This window comes from Eriocheir sinensis, chromosome 43 (genome assembly GCF_024679095.1).
Source record: "Eriocheir sinensis breed Jianghai 21 chromosome 43, ASM2467909v1, whole genome shotgun sequence".
Classification (NCBI taxonomy): domain Eukaryota; kingdom Metazoa; phylum Arthropoda; class Malacostraca; order Decapoda; family Varunidae; genus Eriocheir; species Eriocheir sinensis.
The window spans coordinates 13,271,214-13,286,111 of NC_066551.1; the positions used below are offsets into that span (position 1 = coordinate 13,271,214).

Here is a 14,898-nt window from a genome sequence, read left to right on the forward strand (position 1 = left end):
ACTACAGTATGCAGCAATTAAATACTCAAAGGTAGATGTGTACTACTAATTAAATATATAAGTTAAAATATTAATAGGTACATCTAAATAAATATATAAATAAACAAGTAGAAATATAAATTAATAAATACTTATGGACAGGTCTATCAACAATTACATAAAACTAATGGAAACATGAATAATGGATGGAACTCCATGTGTAATATATATATATATATATATATATATATATATATATATATATATATATATATCTATATATATATATATTTATATATATATATATATATATATATATTTATATATATATATATACATATATATATATATATATATATATATATATATATATATATATATATATATATATATATATATATATATATATATATATATATATATATATATATATATATATATATATATATATATATATATATATATATATATATATATATATATATATATATATATATATATATATATATATATATATATATATATATATATATATATATATATATATATATATATATATATATATGAATGCTGCTCCCACTCACTTAACCTCAGCAATCCTGACAATGACCCATATCTGACAAAGTGCTACAAAGTTCTCTGCATTGGGCGCCTGAGGGAGCCCAGTCATGTGTGAGGTTGTGATGCTTAACTATTCATAGTTATCACTATCAGCTAGCCTGAGAGGGGTGAGAATCTTAGTGCAACCTAGGTTTGTGAGATTCTGACTGAAGAAGAGTTTTGTGCTTATTAAAGTGAAAGGAAGGACTATTTTTTCCTTTTAGTTTGGATTGTACTATTTGAGAAAAAGATAAGTAGCAAGTGCATTATTACAAGATCAATCACCTTTATGGACTAAGCAACCACATTGTCCTACATAAACTGGGCAACTCTAAAAATCACTAGTCCTAGATTTCTTGTACTTTCTCTCAACTGACAAATTTACAGCAATTCAGAGAACACATATCTAGGGTATATCACAGGTAATCAATAGCACTACAAGTAAATTGAACATAACTAGCAATCTATATATCTTTTTTAATGCTTTCACTGTTCAGCTTGTTATAATTTATCCAGGATATAAGGTCATTTGGAGCCTCAGGGAGGGTAACACTCTCTGAAGTCACTAAGGAGAAGAGCTCCTCTGTCTGTAGCCCCAACACTGCCAGCTTGACATAGGCCGTTGCTCGCAGGAAGTTGTCATGAAGAGTTACAAAGTCTTGGCGGTAGTAAACGTTCTTCTCATCCCAGTACACAATCTGTTGTCATCATATCAGTTCATTTGAGTATAATTTATATTGCTTACAGTTGTACTATGCATAAGAGTTCATCTCAAGTCATTTGTTTAAAAATAAATATAAGAAAAGAAAATACAGGTAGTCCTTGATGTACATTAATTTCCACTATACATATTCTTGATTGCTGTGCTGCATCTCATGTCTACGTCTCTGAGGCACATGACAGAGTTGGCAGGATAATACCGTTCCTTATGCCCCTCTTTACCCCCATTCTCACACTTCTTCCTCTCATAACTCCCTCCAATGCACCTACTACCTGTCTTCTCCCTCACTGCTCTTTCCCTCACCTCACCTTCCATACTTCCATGCTGTCCCAAAATACTTAAACTTAGTCATTTCCTCCATTCTCTCTTCCCCCAGCCATATCCTACACTTTGTTGTGCTCTCTGCTTTAACTCTGTACAGCTTTGCAAAATCAATGGTCTTGCCTTCTCAAATACCATAACTTTATTCTTTCCAGTTTTCACTTTCAGGTTTCTCCTCTTACACACCCTGTCAAACTCATCCACTCTCCACTGCAGCATCCCCTCATTCTCTGCCAACAAACATGCATCATCTGCAAACAGGCCTGCCACCAAAGACTCCTCTGTACTTTTCAACCTTAGACCAAGCTCCCCAACTCTGGCTTTCATTTCTCTCATACAACTGTTCATGTACACAAAGTCAAAGTGACATCACACACTTCTGTCTTACTCCCACACCAACACCAAAACTCTTACTCAACTCACCATTTATGGGCACAAAGCTTCCTTATAGAAGGATCTGATTCCCTCAAGCAAATGCTCTCCCACACCATATATCCTTAGAATATCTCATAAACCCTTCCTGTCAACCCTGTCATTTACTTTCTTTAGGTCCATGAAAGCAGCAAACAGATTCCTATCCTTCTCTAGGTAATTTTCATCTAGTATTTTCAGTGCAAATGTTTGATCTACACAACCCCTCCCTTTTCTAAAACTCCCTTGTTCATTGCCTACACTTTTTTTAGTCATTTTCTTCATTCTCTCATTTAAAATCCTTCCATACACTTTTTCTGCCACACTGAGTAGGCTTATTCCCCTATAACTATTACATTCACCGCTGCTTCCTTTCCCTTTGTACAGTGGCACAACGACAGTCCAGTCCTCTGGCACCTCACTCTGTTCCCATGCAAGGTTACATATCCATAACATCCATTTTGCAACTACATATCCTCCATACTTCAGCATTTCTGCTGGCATGCCATCAGCTCCAGGGACCTTTCCTAATTTTAACATCTTCATTGCCTCTTCTATCTCACCCCTCTCCACCTCCCTCTGTGGATTTGGCCATCCTACATTGATTTTTATTCCTACACTATAGTCTGTTTCACCAAGATATTATAGGCGGCCACACCCCCTCATGCTCTTCAATTTTGCCCGGCCAAGTGGCAGCCAATTACGGCGCTGGAAAATTTTAGTCTGCTTGGCCCAGGAAGCATGCTCAGAGCTTACACTGCCTCACAGTGCTATGTGATGCTTGAAATAATATGTTAACACCTCAAAATCACCATGAAATATTAACTTAAAGCAATTTCACCATTGAACACCGACAGTGCTTAAACTGTCAAAGATTATGATGAAACAGAAAACCTAGCCATAAGTACACTGTTAACTTGAATATAGATAGAAATTTAAACTTGTTTTCATCATATAAAAAAATATTCTCATTCATCACTATCTACAACAAAAAACAGTTAGTCGTCTTGTGTTGAATAATGAATGTTATAGATAATGATGACTCAAGGATGCCAATGCTACCAAGAAAACATAGGTAGGCCTTGTGGTATTCCAGATAGTATTTGAAAACTAAGAACATAGCACAGTCGCCACGCCAGCGGCCAAGGCGGTAGCAAATTGACGGGTTCTGCGCGGTGATTGGTTGCCACAGAGCTAATCAGCATCAAGAACAGTGGTTCTTAATCTGGGGCCGCGCCACCTGAGGGAGTCGTCAATAATTTCCAGGGGGGGCGCAAGCCCTAGGGAAAAACTAGGAAATTCTCTAATAATATTTGTTATTCTCTTAAAAAGAGCATGGGCTAATACTGAGCAATTTATGAAGAAAATGCAAAATTATCAACCATGCCTTCAAGATCTAGTAACTAAGAAGCAGTGTCAAATGTCTCACTAATGACTAGGTAATTCATACTCAATAAAAAAGACTAAAAACACATCTTTTTCTTCATTTTTCTTTAAAATCTTGGAGGAAATTTTATTCATAGATAAAGGGGGGGCAAGGAGGGAAAGACCAATTCCTAGAGGGGTGTGGTAGTAAAAAGGTTAAGAACCAGTGATCAAGAGAGAAAAATAGGAGGTGTGGCAGCCTGTAATATCTTGGTGAAACAGACTATAGTAACTTCTGCTCTCCCTCCCACACTCTTATTCATTACAGTTTCAAAGTGCTGCTTCCATACTTCCTTATCTCCTCATTCCCTTTCATAAGTACCCAATCTCTCCTCTTCTTGCTACAAATGTCACTCTTTCCTCCCTCTATTTCTCTTAAAACTTCTTTACATAAATTTTTTTTGTTCTGGTATTTTGCTGGTATTTCCCTACCAAAATCCTCATCCACTCTCTTTACTTTCCCTAACTAGCCTCTTTACCCTCATCTTACTCTCCATGTACTTTCTTTCCCATCTCTCTCTCACCTCCTCTGTCACATTTCTCTGTAACATTTTCTTGTAGTTCTTTCTCTTCTCCTCAAATGCATCTTTTATCTCATCATTCTGCCATGCACTCCCTTTCTTTCTTTTTCCACACAACCTATAGCCAACTCCTTCCACAGTTACCATGACCACTGAACTTTCAAACACCTCATTCACTCCTGCACTGAATTCTATCCCCTCTCTTGCTCCTCCAAGTATAAGTTGATGCACTATAAATGAGGTTTAAACATGGAGTACAACATGCTTGCTACCTAGGCTGGAATGGGACTGTATTGAGGGAGGAATCAAACCCCACAACACCTCAAGCAATGTAACTATGACCCCTGATGAGAATGCATGAAGTGGTCTGATGCCACGGACTGACTTACTTTCCTTTGATCATCTCCGAAAGTAGGAGTGGCAGTGTTATTTTTCAGCAACAATTTCAAGTTTTAACTATCAGAGTAAAAGTTTTATATCATGAATGAATGCAGTATGTTGGGATAGGTAATAAACAATATGATGAGTTAGATGTTTCCTCTTCCTTGAGCAGCTGTGACAAGGCAATCGTGCCATAAAAGTGAAAGATACAGTGATACCTCAGTTTACGAGTACCTTAGTTTATGAGCGTTTTGATTTATGGAAAAAAAATAAAAAATAAAAAATAAATAAATAGATAAATAAAATAAAGTAAATAAATAAAAAAAAAAAGGATGCCTCAGTTTACAAGTGGTGACTTGGTGTACAAGCATCCTGTTTGTACAAGTCAAAGACGCGAGCATGGGTTCCCTTTGTTCACCGTAAGGCGAGAGTGCTCAGAGTGGAAAACAATGGGAATAGGGTATCAAGCTGGTGTCACACTGGGCATTTTCCTCCAACCGTGTTGGCGGTAGGCACAACCAGCAACTCCAACTTTTCTGGGAGTGCGTTACACACGACCAAGGTCAGTTGCCCATATTCACAATGTAAACAAACCAGTCGCCCAGTATCCACATGGCGCTGTTTGCAAAAGTAAGGACTGTTGTGGCTTGTGCTGCTGTTACTCAAGTTATTGATTTGTTGCTACTGTTAAATGAAAGGAAGAAATGGTTGTGGGTACAATCATGGCTTCAATGATGGGACGACAGGAGTGTTTACACAAACCAGCAACTCTCTCTCGGCTAGGCGTACGGGCAACCGCGATTGCTCCTAGATCCAACTGTTGGAAGAAAACTAAAATTCGTTTTGGTTTACGAATTTTCTGGTTTGCGAGCAAAATTCCAGAACAAATTAAACTCGTAAATCGAGGTATAACTGTATATATTTATTTAAGATTTGTTAAGAAATGTTTTCTACAAATGGCAGTCACTTACTACAGTTTTCATCTAATGGAAGAATGGTTTGGGCTCAACCCATCAACATATAAAGTTAAGTCACGATTTTGGTGATAATTTTTATAATGCCAACCAGTCATAGAGTTTGGCTAACTTCATCACAGGTGCTATATTGTTGTAGTTCTGATAGAAATACAGGCAGAAATGGTGCACTTTACTGGACTAGCAACATTGCTTAGCAGCTTGTACAAAATAGGTGGTGTGGACATGCCAGCCATGAGGAGAATATTGCTTTCAACAGCCGACCTAGCCCAGCAGTTCTTATTCATTCAGGCTAACATGTGTGCTCAAGCTCTGTGAATGAAGTTCCCAGATCTCGGTGGAGGGAGAGCTCAAGCTGGGTGAGTGATGGTTGGAAGCTTCAGTGGAGTGAGCCACCTCATTGTTACCAAGGGAGCCTTGCAAAACTCAAACTGATGCTGATACAATAGTAGTGTTTTTTGTGATCTAGGTACTTCTTCGAGGTCCTGATGATCATAGAGTACAAAAATTAATACTGTATCAGCATCAATTTGAATTTTGCACAGCTTTTTTGGTAACAGCATGGCATCTGTGTTGAAGCTGGCTGAACTCTATTATTCTAAGGCTCTAATACCAACAGTTTACCAAATTAGAGATTCTGCTCTATTTATTCCCGACACCAAACTAAAATCTAATGCTTTTCCATTATTCTTCCCCCAAATCTGATCAATGAATTTTAGCCATGAACCCTTACCAATGGGTTCCAAGTCAGAGAAGAAAATGAGGCTGTAGACGACATTACGATATTACTATAATAAAAAATATTATGCATTTCAAATTATTAGAACTTTACTACTTTTCCAGTCACTACTATAACCAAAAGTTTATCATGCATTCCAAATAATTTACAGTTTACCTACTTTTCTAATTACTATAATCAAAAGTTAATCATGCATTCCATTTTTTTTCATAATGTACCCTTATTCACTACTTTCCTTTCTTTCATTCTATCTCGGCTTACCTGTGACTGTAGCCTGTAGGGAACGAAGAGATACACGGGCTTGCGGTATCTTATGGTGGATGCAGCCACAAGCAGTTTAGATTTGGTCTCATAAACGGTCTTAAAGATGCCAGACCTGATGCAGTGATCAAGTCGGCCAAAATCCATGGCCCGCAGATACCGGCCATTGTTGATGTGGTTTAACATAAAGTCAATGTCTCGTGTTGTGCATAATCCTGATAATTAAACAGATCATCTTAGTCATGTTTCACTCCAGTAAAACAAAGAGTACATAAACTTGTAGTTGTAAAGGTAACATTCATCTGCAAATCTACATACATTTTATTTTAATATAAAGGTTGTATACAGATTATTTGAGTCAATATATATATATAGCCTATATATATATATATATATATATATATATATATATATATATATATATATATATATATATATATATATATATATATATATATATATATATATATATATACTGTCTCTGTTCAAGTAATATTAAATTTTTGGGGTAAAGAAGAATACGAGAGAATAATGCATGACATAAGTGAGGGGGTGGAGGAACTGATAAGTGGGAGTGATAATCTAATCATGATGGAGGACTTCAACTGCAAAGGGGTGTGTTGGGAGGTGAGGGGTCTTGGGGAAATATATTGTTGAAGATGGCAATGGACAATACTCTGATACAATGGATTAAGGAAAACACAAGATTTCAGGGGAGTGATAAACCATCAGGGCTGGATTTAGTGTTCACAAAGGAGCCCAAAATAATAGAAAAAGTGTTGTACAAAATGGAGTAAAAATTGGGACAATACGAGCCTGCTCAATCCAGTAAAAATACAATTAGGTAAGAATAATCATATAAGAACACACACACACATATATATATATATATATATATATAGATATATATATATATATAGATATATATATATATATATATATATATATATATATATATATATATATATATTACACATAGGTTATATTTACCATATATATTTGAAGATTTAAGAGGATGGACTTTACTCAAGAAGAGCTTGGCGCTAATTCCATGAATAATGACCTTCACAAAGTAGCCAAACTCTATGGAGACCAGAATGCCAATGGCAACAGTTGTCAGTTCAACCATTGTCTTAATTTGCATGTACACAACACCTGAGAAAAAAAAGTAAAAAGGGTTGTGTAAACCGAGAGTGCAAGTTCTGACAAATTATTGTTTTCCATAGCTGCAACAAAATCCTAAGATAAAGAATTGAAGGAAGAAAGCATTAAAATCACATCAATATCTAAATATTTTTCACACAGATCAATTCAATCCTCTGTCTAGCTTCTAGAAAGGGCATGAAGGTTTACTTTTCAGAAGGACGCATGGGCAATATATAAGCCAATTACTATACAACAGTTTATTAGTCATAATTAATGACACCTATCATGTCAAGATGTTATAACACATTATTTTAGATAAATTGATAACTGAATGTGAAAGCTAGGATTAACTATTTTCAGTTTTGGATGTAAATTTAGAAAGTTTATATATGGCTTCAGGATTTCTGGCATAATGCTCGATTTTTTAGGGTAACATCACAAATCACTGGGTGGCCAAATAGGCTAAAACTAAAATGACTTAATTTACATTCCTTGGATAGTGCATAGACTGCATGGGGGGCTTAACTAAGGTGTTGGAGTGGACTGAGAGGTTAAACAAAGGCCATTTAGATGATGTATTTATTATTTATCTCTGATGTGAGAACTAACAGTGACTGGTATAATTTAGATAAATTCAAGTTCAGGAAGGAAATTGGCAAAGAACTGGTTCACAAACAGGATGATGGATGAGTGAAACAAACTGAGCAGGTATGTAGTTGAACCAAACAAGATTGAAAGCTTTAAATGGAGGTTAGATGTATATATCGATGGGAAGGGAATTTGTTGAACCACCCATTTTCAGGAGCTGTCATGTGTAGGATGTCTAGCCTTTCATAGCCTCCTCATATCTCTGTGTTATTGAATTGCAAAGTCATGTAACTGCTTATATAAGTAAATTCCATGCTTCAGGAACAGGACAAAAATTATAAACTGTAATGGGCTAACGTAAATGAATAGAGGGAATGATGTGTTTAATGTTAGCAAGCAAGTGATACTAAGGGATGGGGAAGGAGTGTGAATTAATAAAAGGAAAAGCAAGATGTGTCGGACCATAAAAAATAGTTAAGGGACAGAGCTCAAGACATGGGCCAAAGACTAATAAGAGCACCTTGCATAGGGTTCCATCCCCCATACCCAAAGCCCTCCCTGCAGCTTCAGTGGGCGAGGCAGTAGGGCGCTATGTGATGAGATTATCATCAGTTATATTCTAGATAATGAACACATTCTTCTTGGTACTTCTATTTCTTCACTTGTTTTACCCATACTTTTCTCTGTAACTCATGCAATATATGAAGACAAAAGTATTAGGAACTATCAAGTGTTCTATTTATAAGGATACTTTGGAAATATATTTAAGCATTTGCCAAAAAAAAAGCTTAAAAACTATCATATGGAAGAAAAACACTGAAAACAGGAAATGGCGATAAAGGAAAGAAATAGTTACTTGTATAGCTATATAGAAGCACCATACACATTCCACAGATGAACAAAACAAAAAATTAAGAAACGCCTGACCTACTTGGAAAGGAAATCTGTGGCTGGAGATTGGAAACTAATCACAAATATTTCACTGAACATGTTAACTGCACTGTTCTTTCATGCCACTGTACATGTCTTTCCTGTTTTTGAAATGGAATTGGAGTACGGAAACCCCTACCCATGGTCTTGTCTGCAATATGAAACAATTATAAACGAAAAACAAAAAGGAACATATATAATGCTGAAAACTAACTAAATGAGTAAAGAGACGGTGGTAAAAGGGCCGGCAAATCCACATACCGTCACACCCACCTGCCGCCTCTCGATGTGCCGCAGTGATGACGCAACCCCCAGCTGGCCGGTGCCGCGAGAAATACCTCCTCGAAGAAATAAGTCGCTCGGTAGGATGCGTTTGAGCCCGCCAAGGATGCGTAGGATATGAGAAAAAAAAGGAAGGCAAAACTGCAGAACAACTCCTTCTCCCCTGTAAGCGACTATTTTTGTAGTAAGAAGGACGATCTGAGTAAGTGAACATCAACGTACAGTAAATCTTTTTACAATCTGCCCTATTCGTTTGTTATAAAGCAGGGGTTCCCAACCTTTTTGTTCCTCTGTACCCCTTGGCCATTTTTACAGGTTCCCGTGTACCCTTGAAAAAAAAAAAACGAACTTGTAATATTTTGATATTATTTTATAACGAAATCTGTATGTGTAGACTGATAATATAATTTAAAAAATAGTTTTGTTTACTGAGGAAAAAAACACGACATTGTGCAATTTGAATCCAGATTACAACACCATCTATTGTACAGTAGTGGTTATTCTCTCGGACCCAATGTACCCCCTGAAAAGTGCAAATGTACCACTGGGGGTACATGTACTATACTACCCCAGGTTGGGAACCCTTGATATAAATTAAGCCTTCTCTTAATTAAAAGTGTTTCTTTGACGTTTGTACCATGTATTAGAACCGAAATAGCAGGACAAGTTATAGATAGCGGTGAATGAAATACAGAAAAAGTAAGTAAGTTGAACCTCTATCTGTGAGCTATTTTGCGTCTGCGAGCTGGTTCCTACGTCCTACAACACCAGCCCGCTCCCCGCACCTACATTGAAAACACGATACAGGGCGGATTCTGCAGTTTTCTGGGTTCGGATTTCTGGATGTGAGCAAAATTCTGTAGGTGCATACGTCAGCATAGGTGCTACATGTGCATTGATTTTTGTTTCCCCCATGGTGTTTTTTTTATCGCTGCATGGTCGGGTTAAATTTAAGGATTTAAGGATTGCTTGAGAGAATTCCTGGTGAAAGAATTAAGTTGACCTGTCTCCGGAGACCTTAATGTAGCTACAGTTCTCAAAAACACTATCATCATATTATGAATGAGATGGGGTCTGGAGCTAACAACTGGTAGTGGACGTGCATGAGCTCTCACCCGGGTATCCCTCATCTTGTGGCCCTAAAAATGACAGTTCCGCTGCTTCACCTCAATGAATGGGATTAGCGGGCCGTGTCGGCTCCACCAATTCTACCTCCATGCCTCGGACTCACCAAGACAATAAAACAATTATGACGTCACCTCTTCGCCACGCCTCTCCTGCGCGTGAATACTTAATTGTTATCCTTGCTTGTTATGATTATACTTTGGGAAGAACAATTATTAACCTCATTCGAACAAGGCCTATATTGGTGTCGTCTGTGATTGTCTCGTTGGAGTACAGCAAACAGGCAAATTGCAACACTCTTCTTAGTTTTGGTGATGTGTGAAATGGGGTGTTGCATGGCTATAATCGCAAACTCTTCCATAAGGGATGGAATTTTGTCCTTTGTATCGTACGTTTACCCTTGAATTTGAAGGATGATCGATGTGCTGTCTGATCCAGTGAGTGCATGGAAGAGGGCCATTGGTAGCTATGCAGTTTGTCTCTCCTAAGCCCAAAGCAATGACATTGAGGTGGATCATTTTGATTGATTTCCCTGCTTTGAATGAAATCCAGATTTCTACATTTGGGTTCACAGTCAAAATGTGGAAATTACACAGAAGTATTACAACAACGTACGTCTGTGTGCGCAGTGTATAGATCATCCCAAGGGACGAAGATTGGAGGGCATGAAGATGTATCAAGACTCGGGTGTCAATTTCCTCGTGATTGCATGGTTCCATAGGAGAACCCTTTCCAAAGTGCACACGTCTGTGCACATGCAAATGTGCGAACTAAGTGACTCAGGACTGTTTCCACACTAGCGGTAGTTGAATAATGGATAAAATGGTTTCTCAATAATGTAATGTAAGTGATCAAGTAGCAATTTGTTATATAATTTAACACTTGAATGGGAAGTAATATATTTTACAAATAGCCATATATATATATATATATATATATATATATATATATATATATATATATATATATATATATATATATATATATATATATATATATATATATATATATATATATATATATATATATATATATATATATATATATATATATATATATATATATATATATATATATATATATATATATATATATATATATATATATATATATATATATATATATATATATATATATATATATATATTTTTCAATAGGTACATTCTTCGGAAAGCGAAGTCCAAATACGTATGTATAAAAATAAAAAACAGTATGTTGTATATATATATATATATATATATATATATATATATATATATATATATATATATATATATATATATATATATATATATATATATATAAAGGTTTCGGAGGGTCTGATCTCCAAAAGTACTTGGGAATGTAGATGCTACTCTTCAAACCAAAGCCTCTGATGTCAAATATGTTCAAATCGGTTCATTAATTAAAAAAAGTTGAACAGTTTGAGCTTTTCCCATTTCGCTCATGACTGGTCAGTCAGCCCTCCCCTCTTCCCCCCCCCCCTCCAAAATTGCTTCACATGGAGTGGATTGTTGTCCACTCAGACTAAAATTGTTATTCATACCCTTTAACCTTAAAAATGATACCAAAAACTAAACTTTTGCAGCAATCTGAAATGACTGATGGTCCTGGGCCCCCAACTATTAGCTTGACCAGAGTATATGACCTGATCAGATCCAGGTCATTCTATATCTATATATATATATATATATATATATATATATATATATATATATATATATATATATATATATATATATATATATATAGTCATTACTTCATGTTACCTGAGTGCTAGTGACTGGCCCATATAAAATGGATGTTATATATTGTTACTTGAGAGTTCCTCACCTGACACCTGAATGACCTGACCTGTCTCCGAAGACCTTAATTTATAGCTTGCCAGAGCAAGCATGAAGTAATGACCTGACCACAGTCAGGTCATTACTTCATGTTCGCTGAGTGCCCCTGACCAGTCTATATAAAAGGACAAGCTATATTGAACACACAAGCTATTGAACGATCGTGGCTGGATGCCAAAATAAAGATTTTAAAAACAATCAGCCAAAGTCAGTATAGTAATTTTAAGCTTTTTCAGCCACACCTTGATCACATCTGTTGGGAAATACTCAGAAAAGATGCAGCTAATATGTTTAAATTTTGACATTCCTAAATAATATACAAAGTGCCTATCGTTAGAATCTGTAATCACCACTATTCAGCTTGTTTTTCATTATCCTGCAGTATAGGCCGGGTTCCTGTAGTGAGTTAGTGAGTAGAAACGGCCGGGTAGACCGCATACTAAAATAGCATATATATATATATATATATATATATATATATATATATATATATATATATATATATATATATATATATATATATATATATATATATACAGAGATGGGCAAGTGCGGTACTTAGTGTGGTAGAGCGGTAGTACCGCATCACAAAAAAGTACCACACAACTGCAAACTTTCTGAAAACACCGCACTACCGCGGACTGCACAATAAAATCCTGCGGTATTTTTTGCGGTACTTAAAAACTATCAAAGACATTTGCAGCACGGCATGCTCACAGAAATGTTTTTTTTTTTTTTTTACAATGAATCGAACTCAATCAGTCAATCGGTATCAGTCGTCAGCATCAGTGATTCAATCATTCTGACGTTTCAGTTATTGTTCAAAATTAAATACTAAATGAATAACTCAGAGTAAATCTGTTCGTCACTCAACCCAAGGCGGCGCGCCATGACTGCCTCTGACGATGACTGTACATGGCAGTGTACAACAGTACAAGCAAGCACTAACATGATCGCTGCTCAATCTCATGTCCCGTACAAATTTTTCTTTGATGCATAATATAGACCATATAGTACATACTATATCTGTTTTTTAACTTCATTGTAACTTCTCTATTTTATCATTCTCTCTCTCTCTCTCTCTCTCTCTCTCTCTCTCTCTCTCTCTCTCTCTCTCTCTCTCTCTCTCTCTCTCTCTGTTCAATGTAGCCAAGATCAATATTGTTTGATTATAATAATAATAATAATAATAATAATAATAATAATAATAATAATTTATTATTATTATTATTATTATTATTATTATTATTATTATTATTATTATTATTATTATTATTATTATAATTATCTCCTCGTTGAAATTTCCACGTGGTTTCTTCGCTGAGGCCTGAGACGCCAGTGCTTAGAGCGTTTCCACGGTCGATGTCTCGCTATTACCAGTTGATGTGTTTTGTCTGAATATGTTGGACAGTTTGAATAATGTTTCACTGTTCCCGTCATGACTTTCCTATATTACTAATCTTTTGTTTTCGCTCAAACGCCGTCCTACCCTCCTCCCCTTCCCCTTCACTCCCCCATATCCTCCCTACCAATCCTCCCTACCATTCCTCCCTGCCCACTCCCCCACTTCCTACTCTCTCACATGACGCTGATCTCCTCCTCCCCCTTCCCTGTCCCCTCCATCCTCCTTCGGAAAGTTGCATTCCCTTCCCTCCCCCTCCCCTTCCCGTCCTCTACTCCCCTGTCCTCCCCTTCCTCCTCCCTTACCTCCCTCTCTCCCTCCCCCAGTCCTTCTTTTTATTGTATCTCACAAGTTATTAATTAGTAAATGGATAGCCAGGATAGGCACTGAATAATTTTTTTTTTATATTGAATAGTGACTACCGCTATCGCAGTACCGCACACAGCGTACCGCACTGGGAAAGAAAAAAAATGGGACCGCACTACCGCAACGTACCGCTCTACTCCAGAAAAAGTACTGCACTACCGCAACAGCACTACTGATTTTCAGTACCGTTCCCACCTCTGTATATATATATATATATATATATATATATATATATATATATATATATATATATATATATATATATATATATATATATATATATATCTATATATATATATATATATATATATATATATATATATATATATATATATATATAGGCTTAGGCCTGAAAAAGCCTACAGGCGCTGTTGTTGAGATGTAATATATATATATATATATATATATATATATATATATATATATATATATATATATATATATATATACTTATAAACATTACCGGTTATTTGCAGATTTCTGGTGATATAGGAAATAATTAACTGTCTCGAGTCTAAATGAAAATACTGATAAATGATACCATGGCACACGTAGGGCTCTCCGAAATTTTCTCATCATCGGGTGCCCCTGCCCGGGGCCTGAGGCTGCAGCCTGATCATTAGCCTCAACGTAAATCCACAACTGTAAAACAGCTTCGTGAATGAAAAAAAATAATAATAATTACTTCAAATGTGGCGTGGTTTATCGCGAGTAATTTCATTTGACGTGACAGTTCCGAAATAATAATATAGCCGCGTTCAGAATACCGTAGGTGGTCAGGCAGCTCTAAAACCCTGGCCCACGATTGGTCCGCCACGCACGCCGCCGCCGTTGATTGGTCGAGGCGCCGCGTCTGACGTGCCGAGGGCGAGTGAACGCGGC

At 36.3% G+C, this 14,898-nt stretch overlaps 1 protein-coding gene across 4 annotated transcripts; it reads right to left on the reverse strand.

Moving 5' to 3' along the window:
* Window positions 1-549: 549 nt before the first annotated feature.
* LOC126980188 (protein THEM6-like) lies at window positions 550-9,391 on the reverse strand. 4 transcript variants are annotated; one of them, XM_050829802.1, is made up of 4 exons: window positions 9,271-9,391; window positions 7,324-7,488; window positions 6,334-6,548; window positions 550-1,277 (listed from the first exon to the last, which is right to left on the reverse strand). In XM_050829802.1, the coding sequence occupies exons 2-4, from the start codon at window positions 7,475-7,477 to the stop codon at window positions 1,044-1,046; spliced, it is 603 nt and encodes a 200-aa protein (XP_050685759.1). In that variant the 5' UTR covers window positions 7,478-7,488; window positions 9,271-9,391; the 3' UTR covers window positions 550-1,043. The 4 variants fall into 4 exon arrangements, with proteins under 4 accessions (XP_050685759.1, XP_050685758.1, XP_050685761.1 ...); XM_050829801.1 differs by having other exon boundaries at window positions 9,259-9,348; XM_050829804.1 differs by lacking the exon at window positions 9,271-9,391 and adding an exon at window positions 8,999-9,180.
* Between the last annotated feature and the right edge of the window lie 5,507 nt (window positions 9,392-14,898).

Excerpts from the sequence above, each read along its gene's own strand:
- LOC126980188 (XM_050829803.1), bottom strand. Across the intron at positions 6,549-7,323 it reads TAAATCTTCAAATATATATG|GATTATGCACAACACGAGAC; the intron begins GTAAATATAACC and ends TTTAATTATCAG. Across the intron at positions 1,278-6,333 it reads CCTACAGGCTACAGTCACAG|ATTGTGTACTGGGATGAGAA; the intron begins GTAAGCCGAGAT and ends TGATGACAACAG.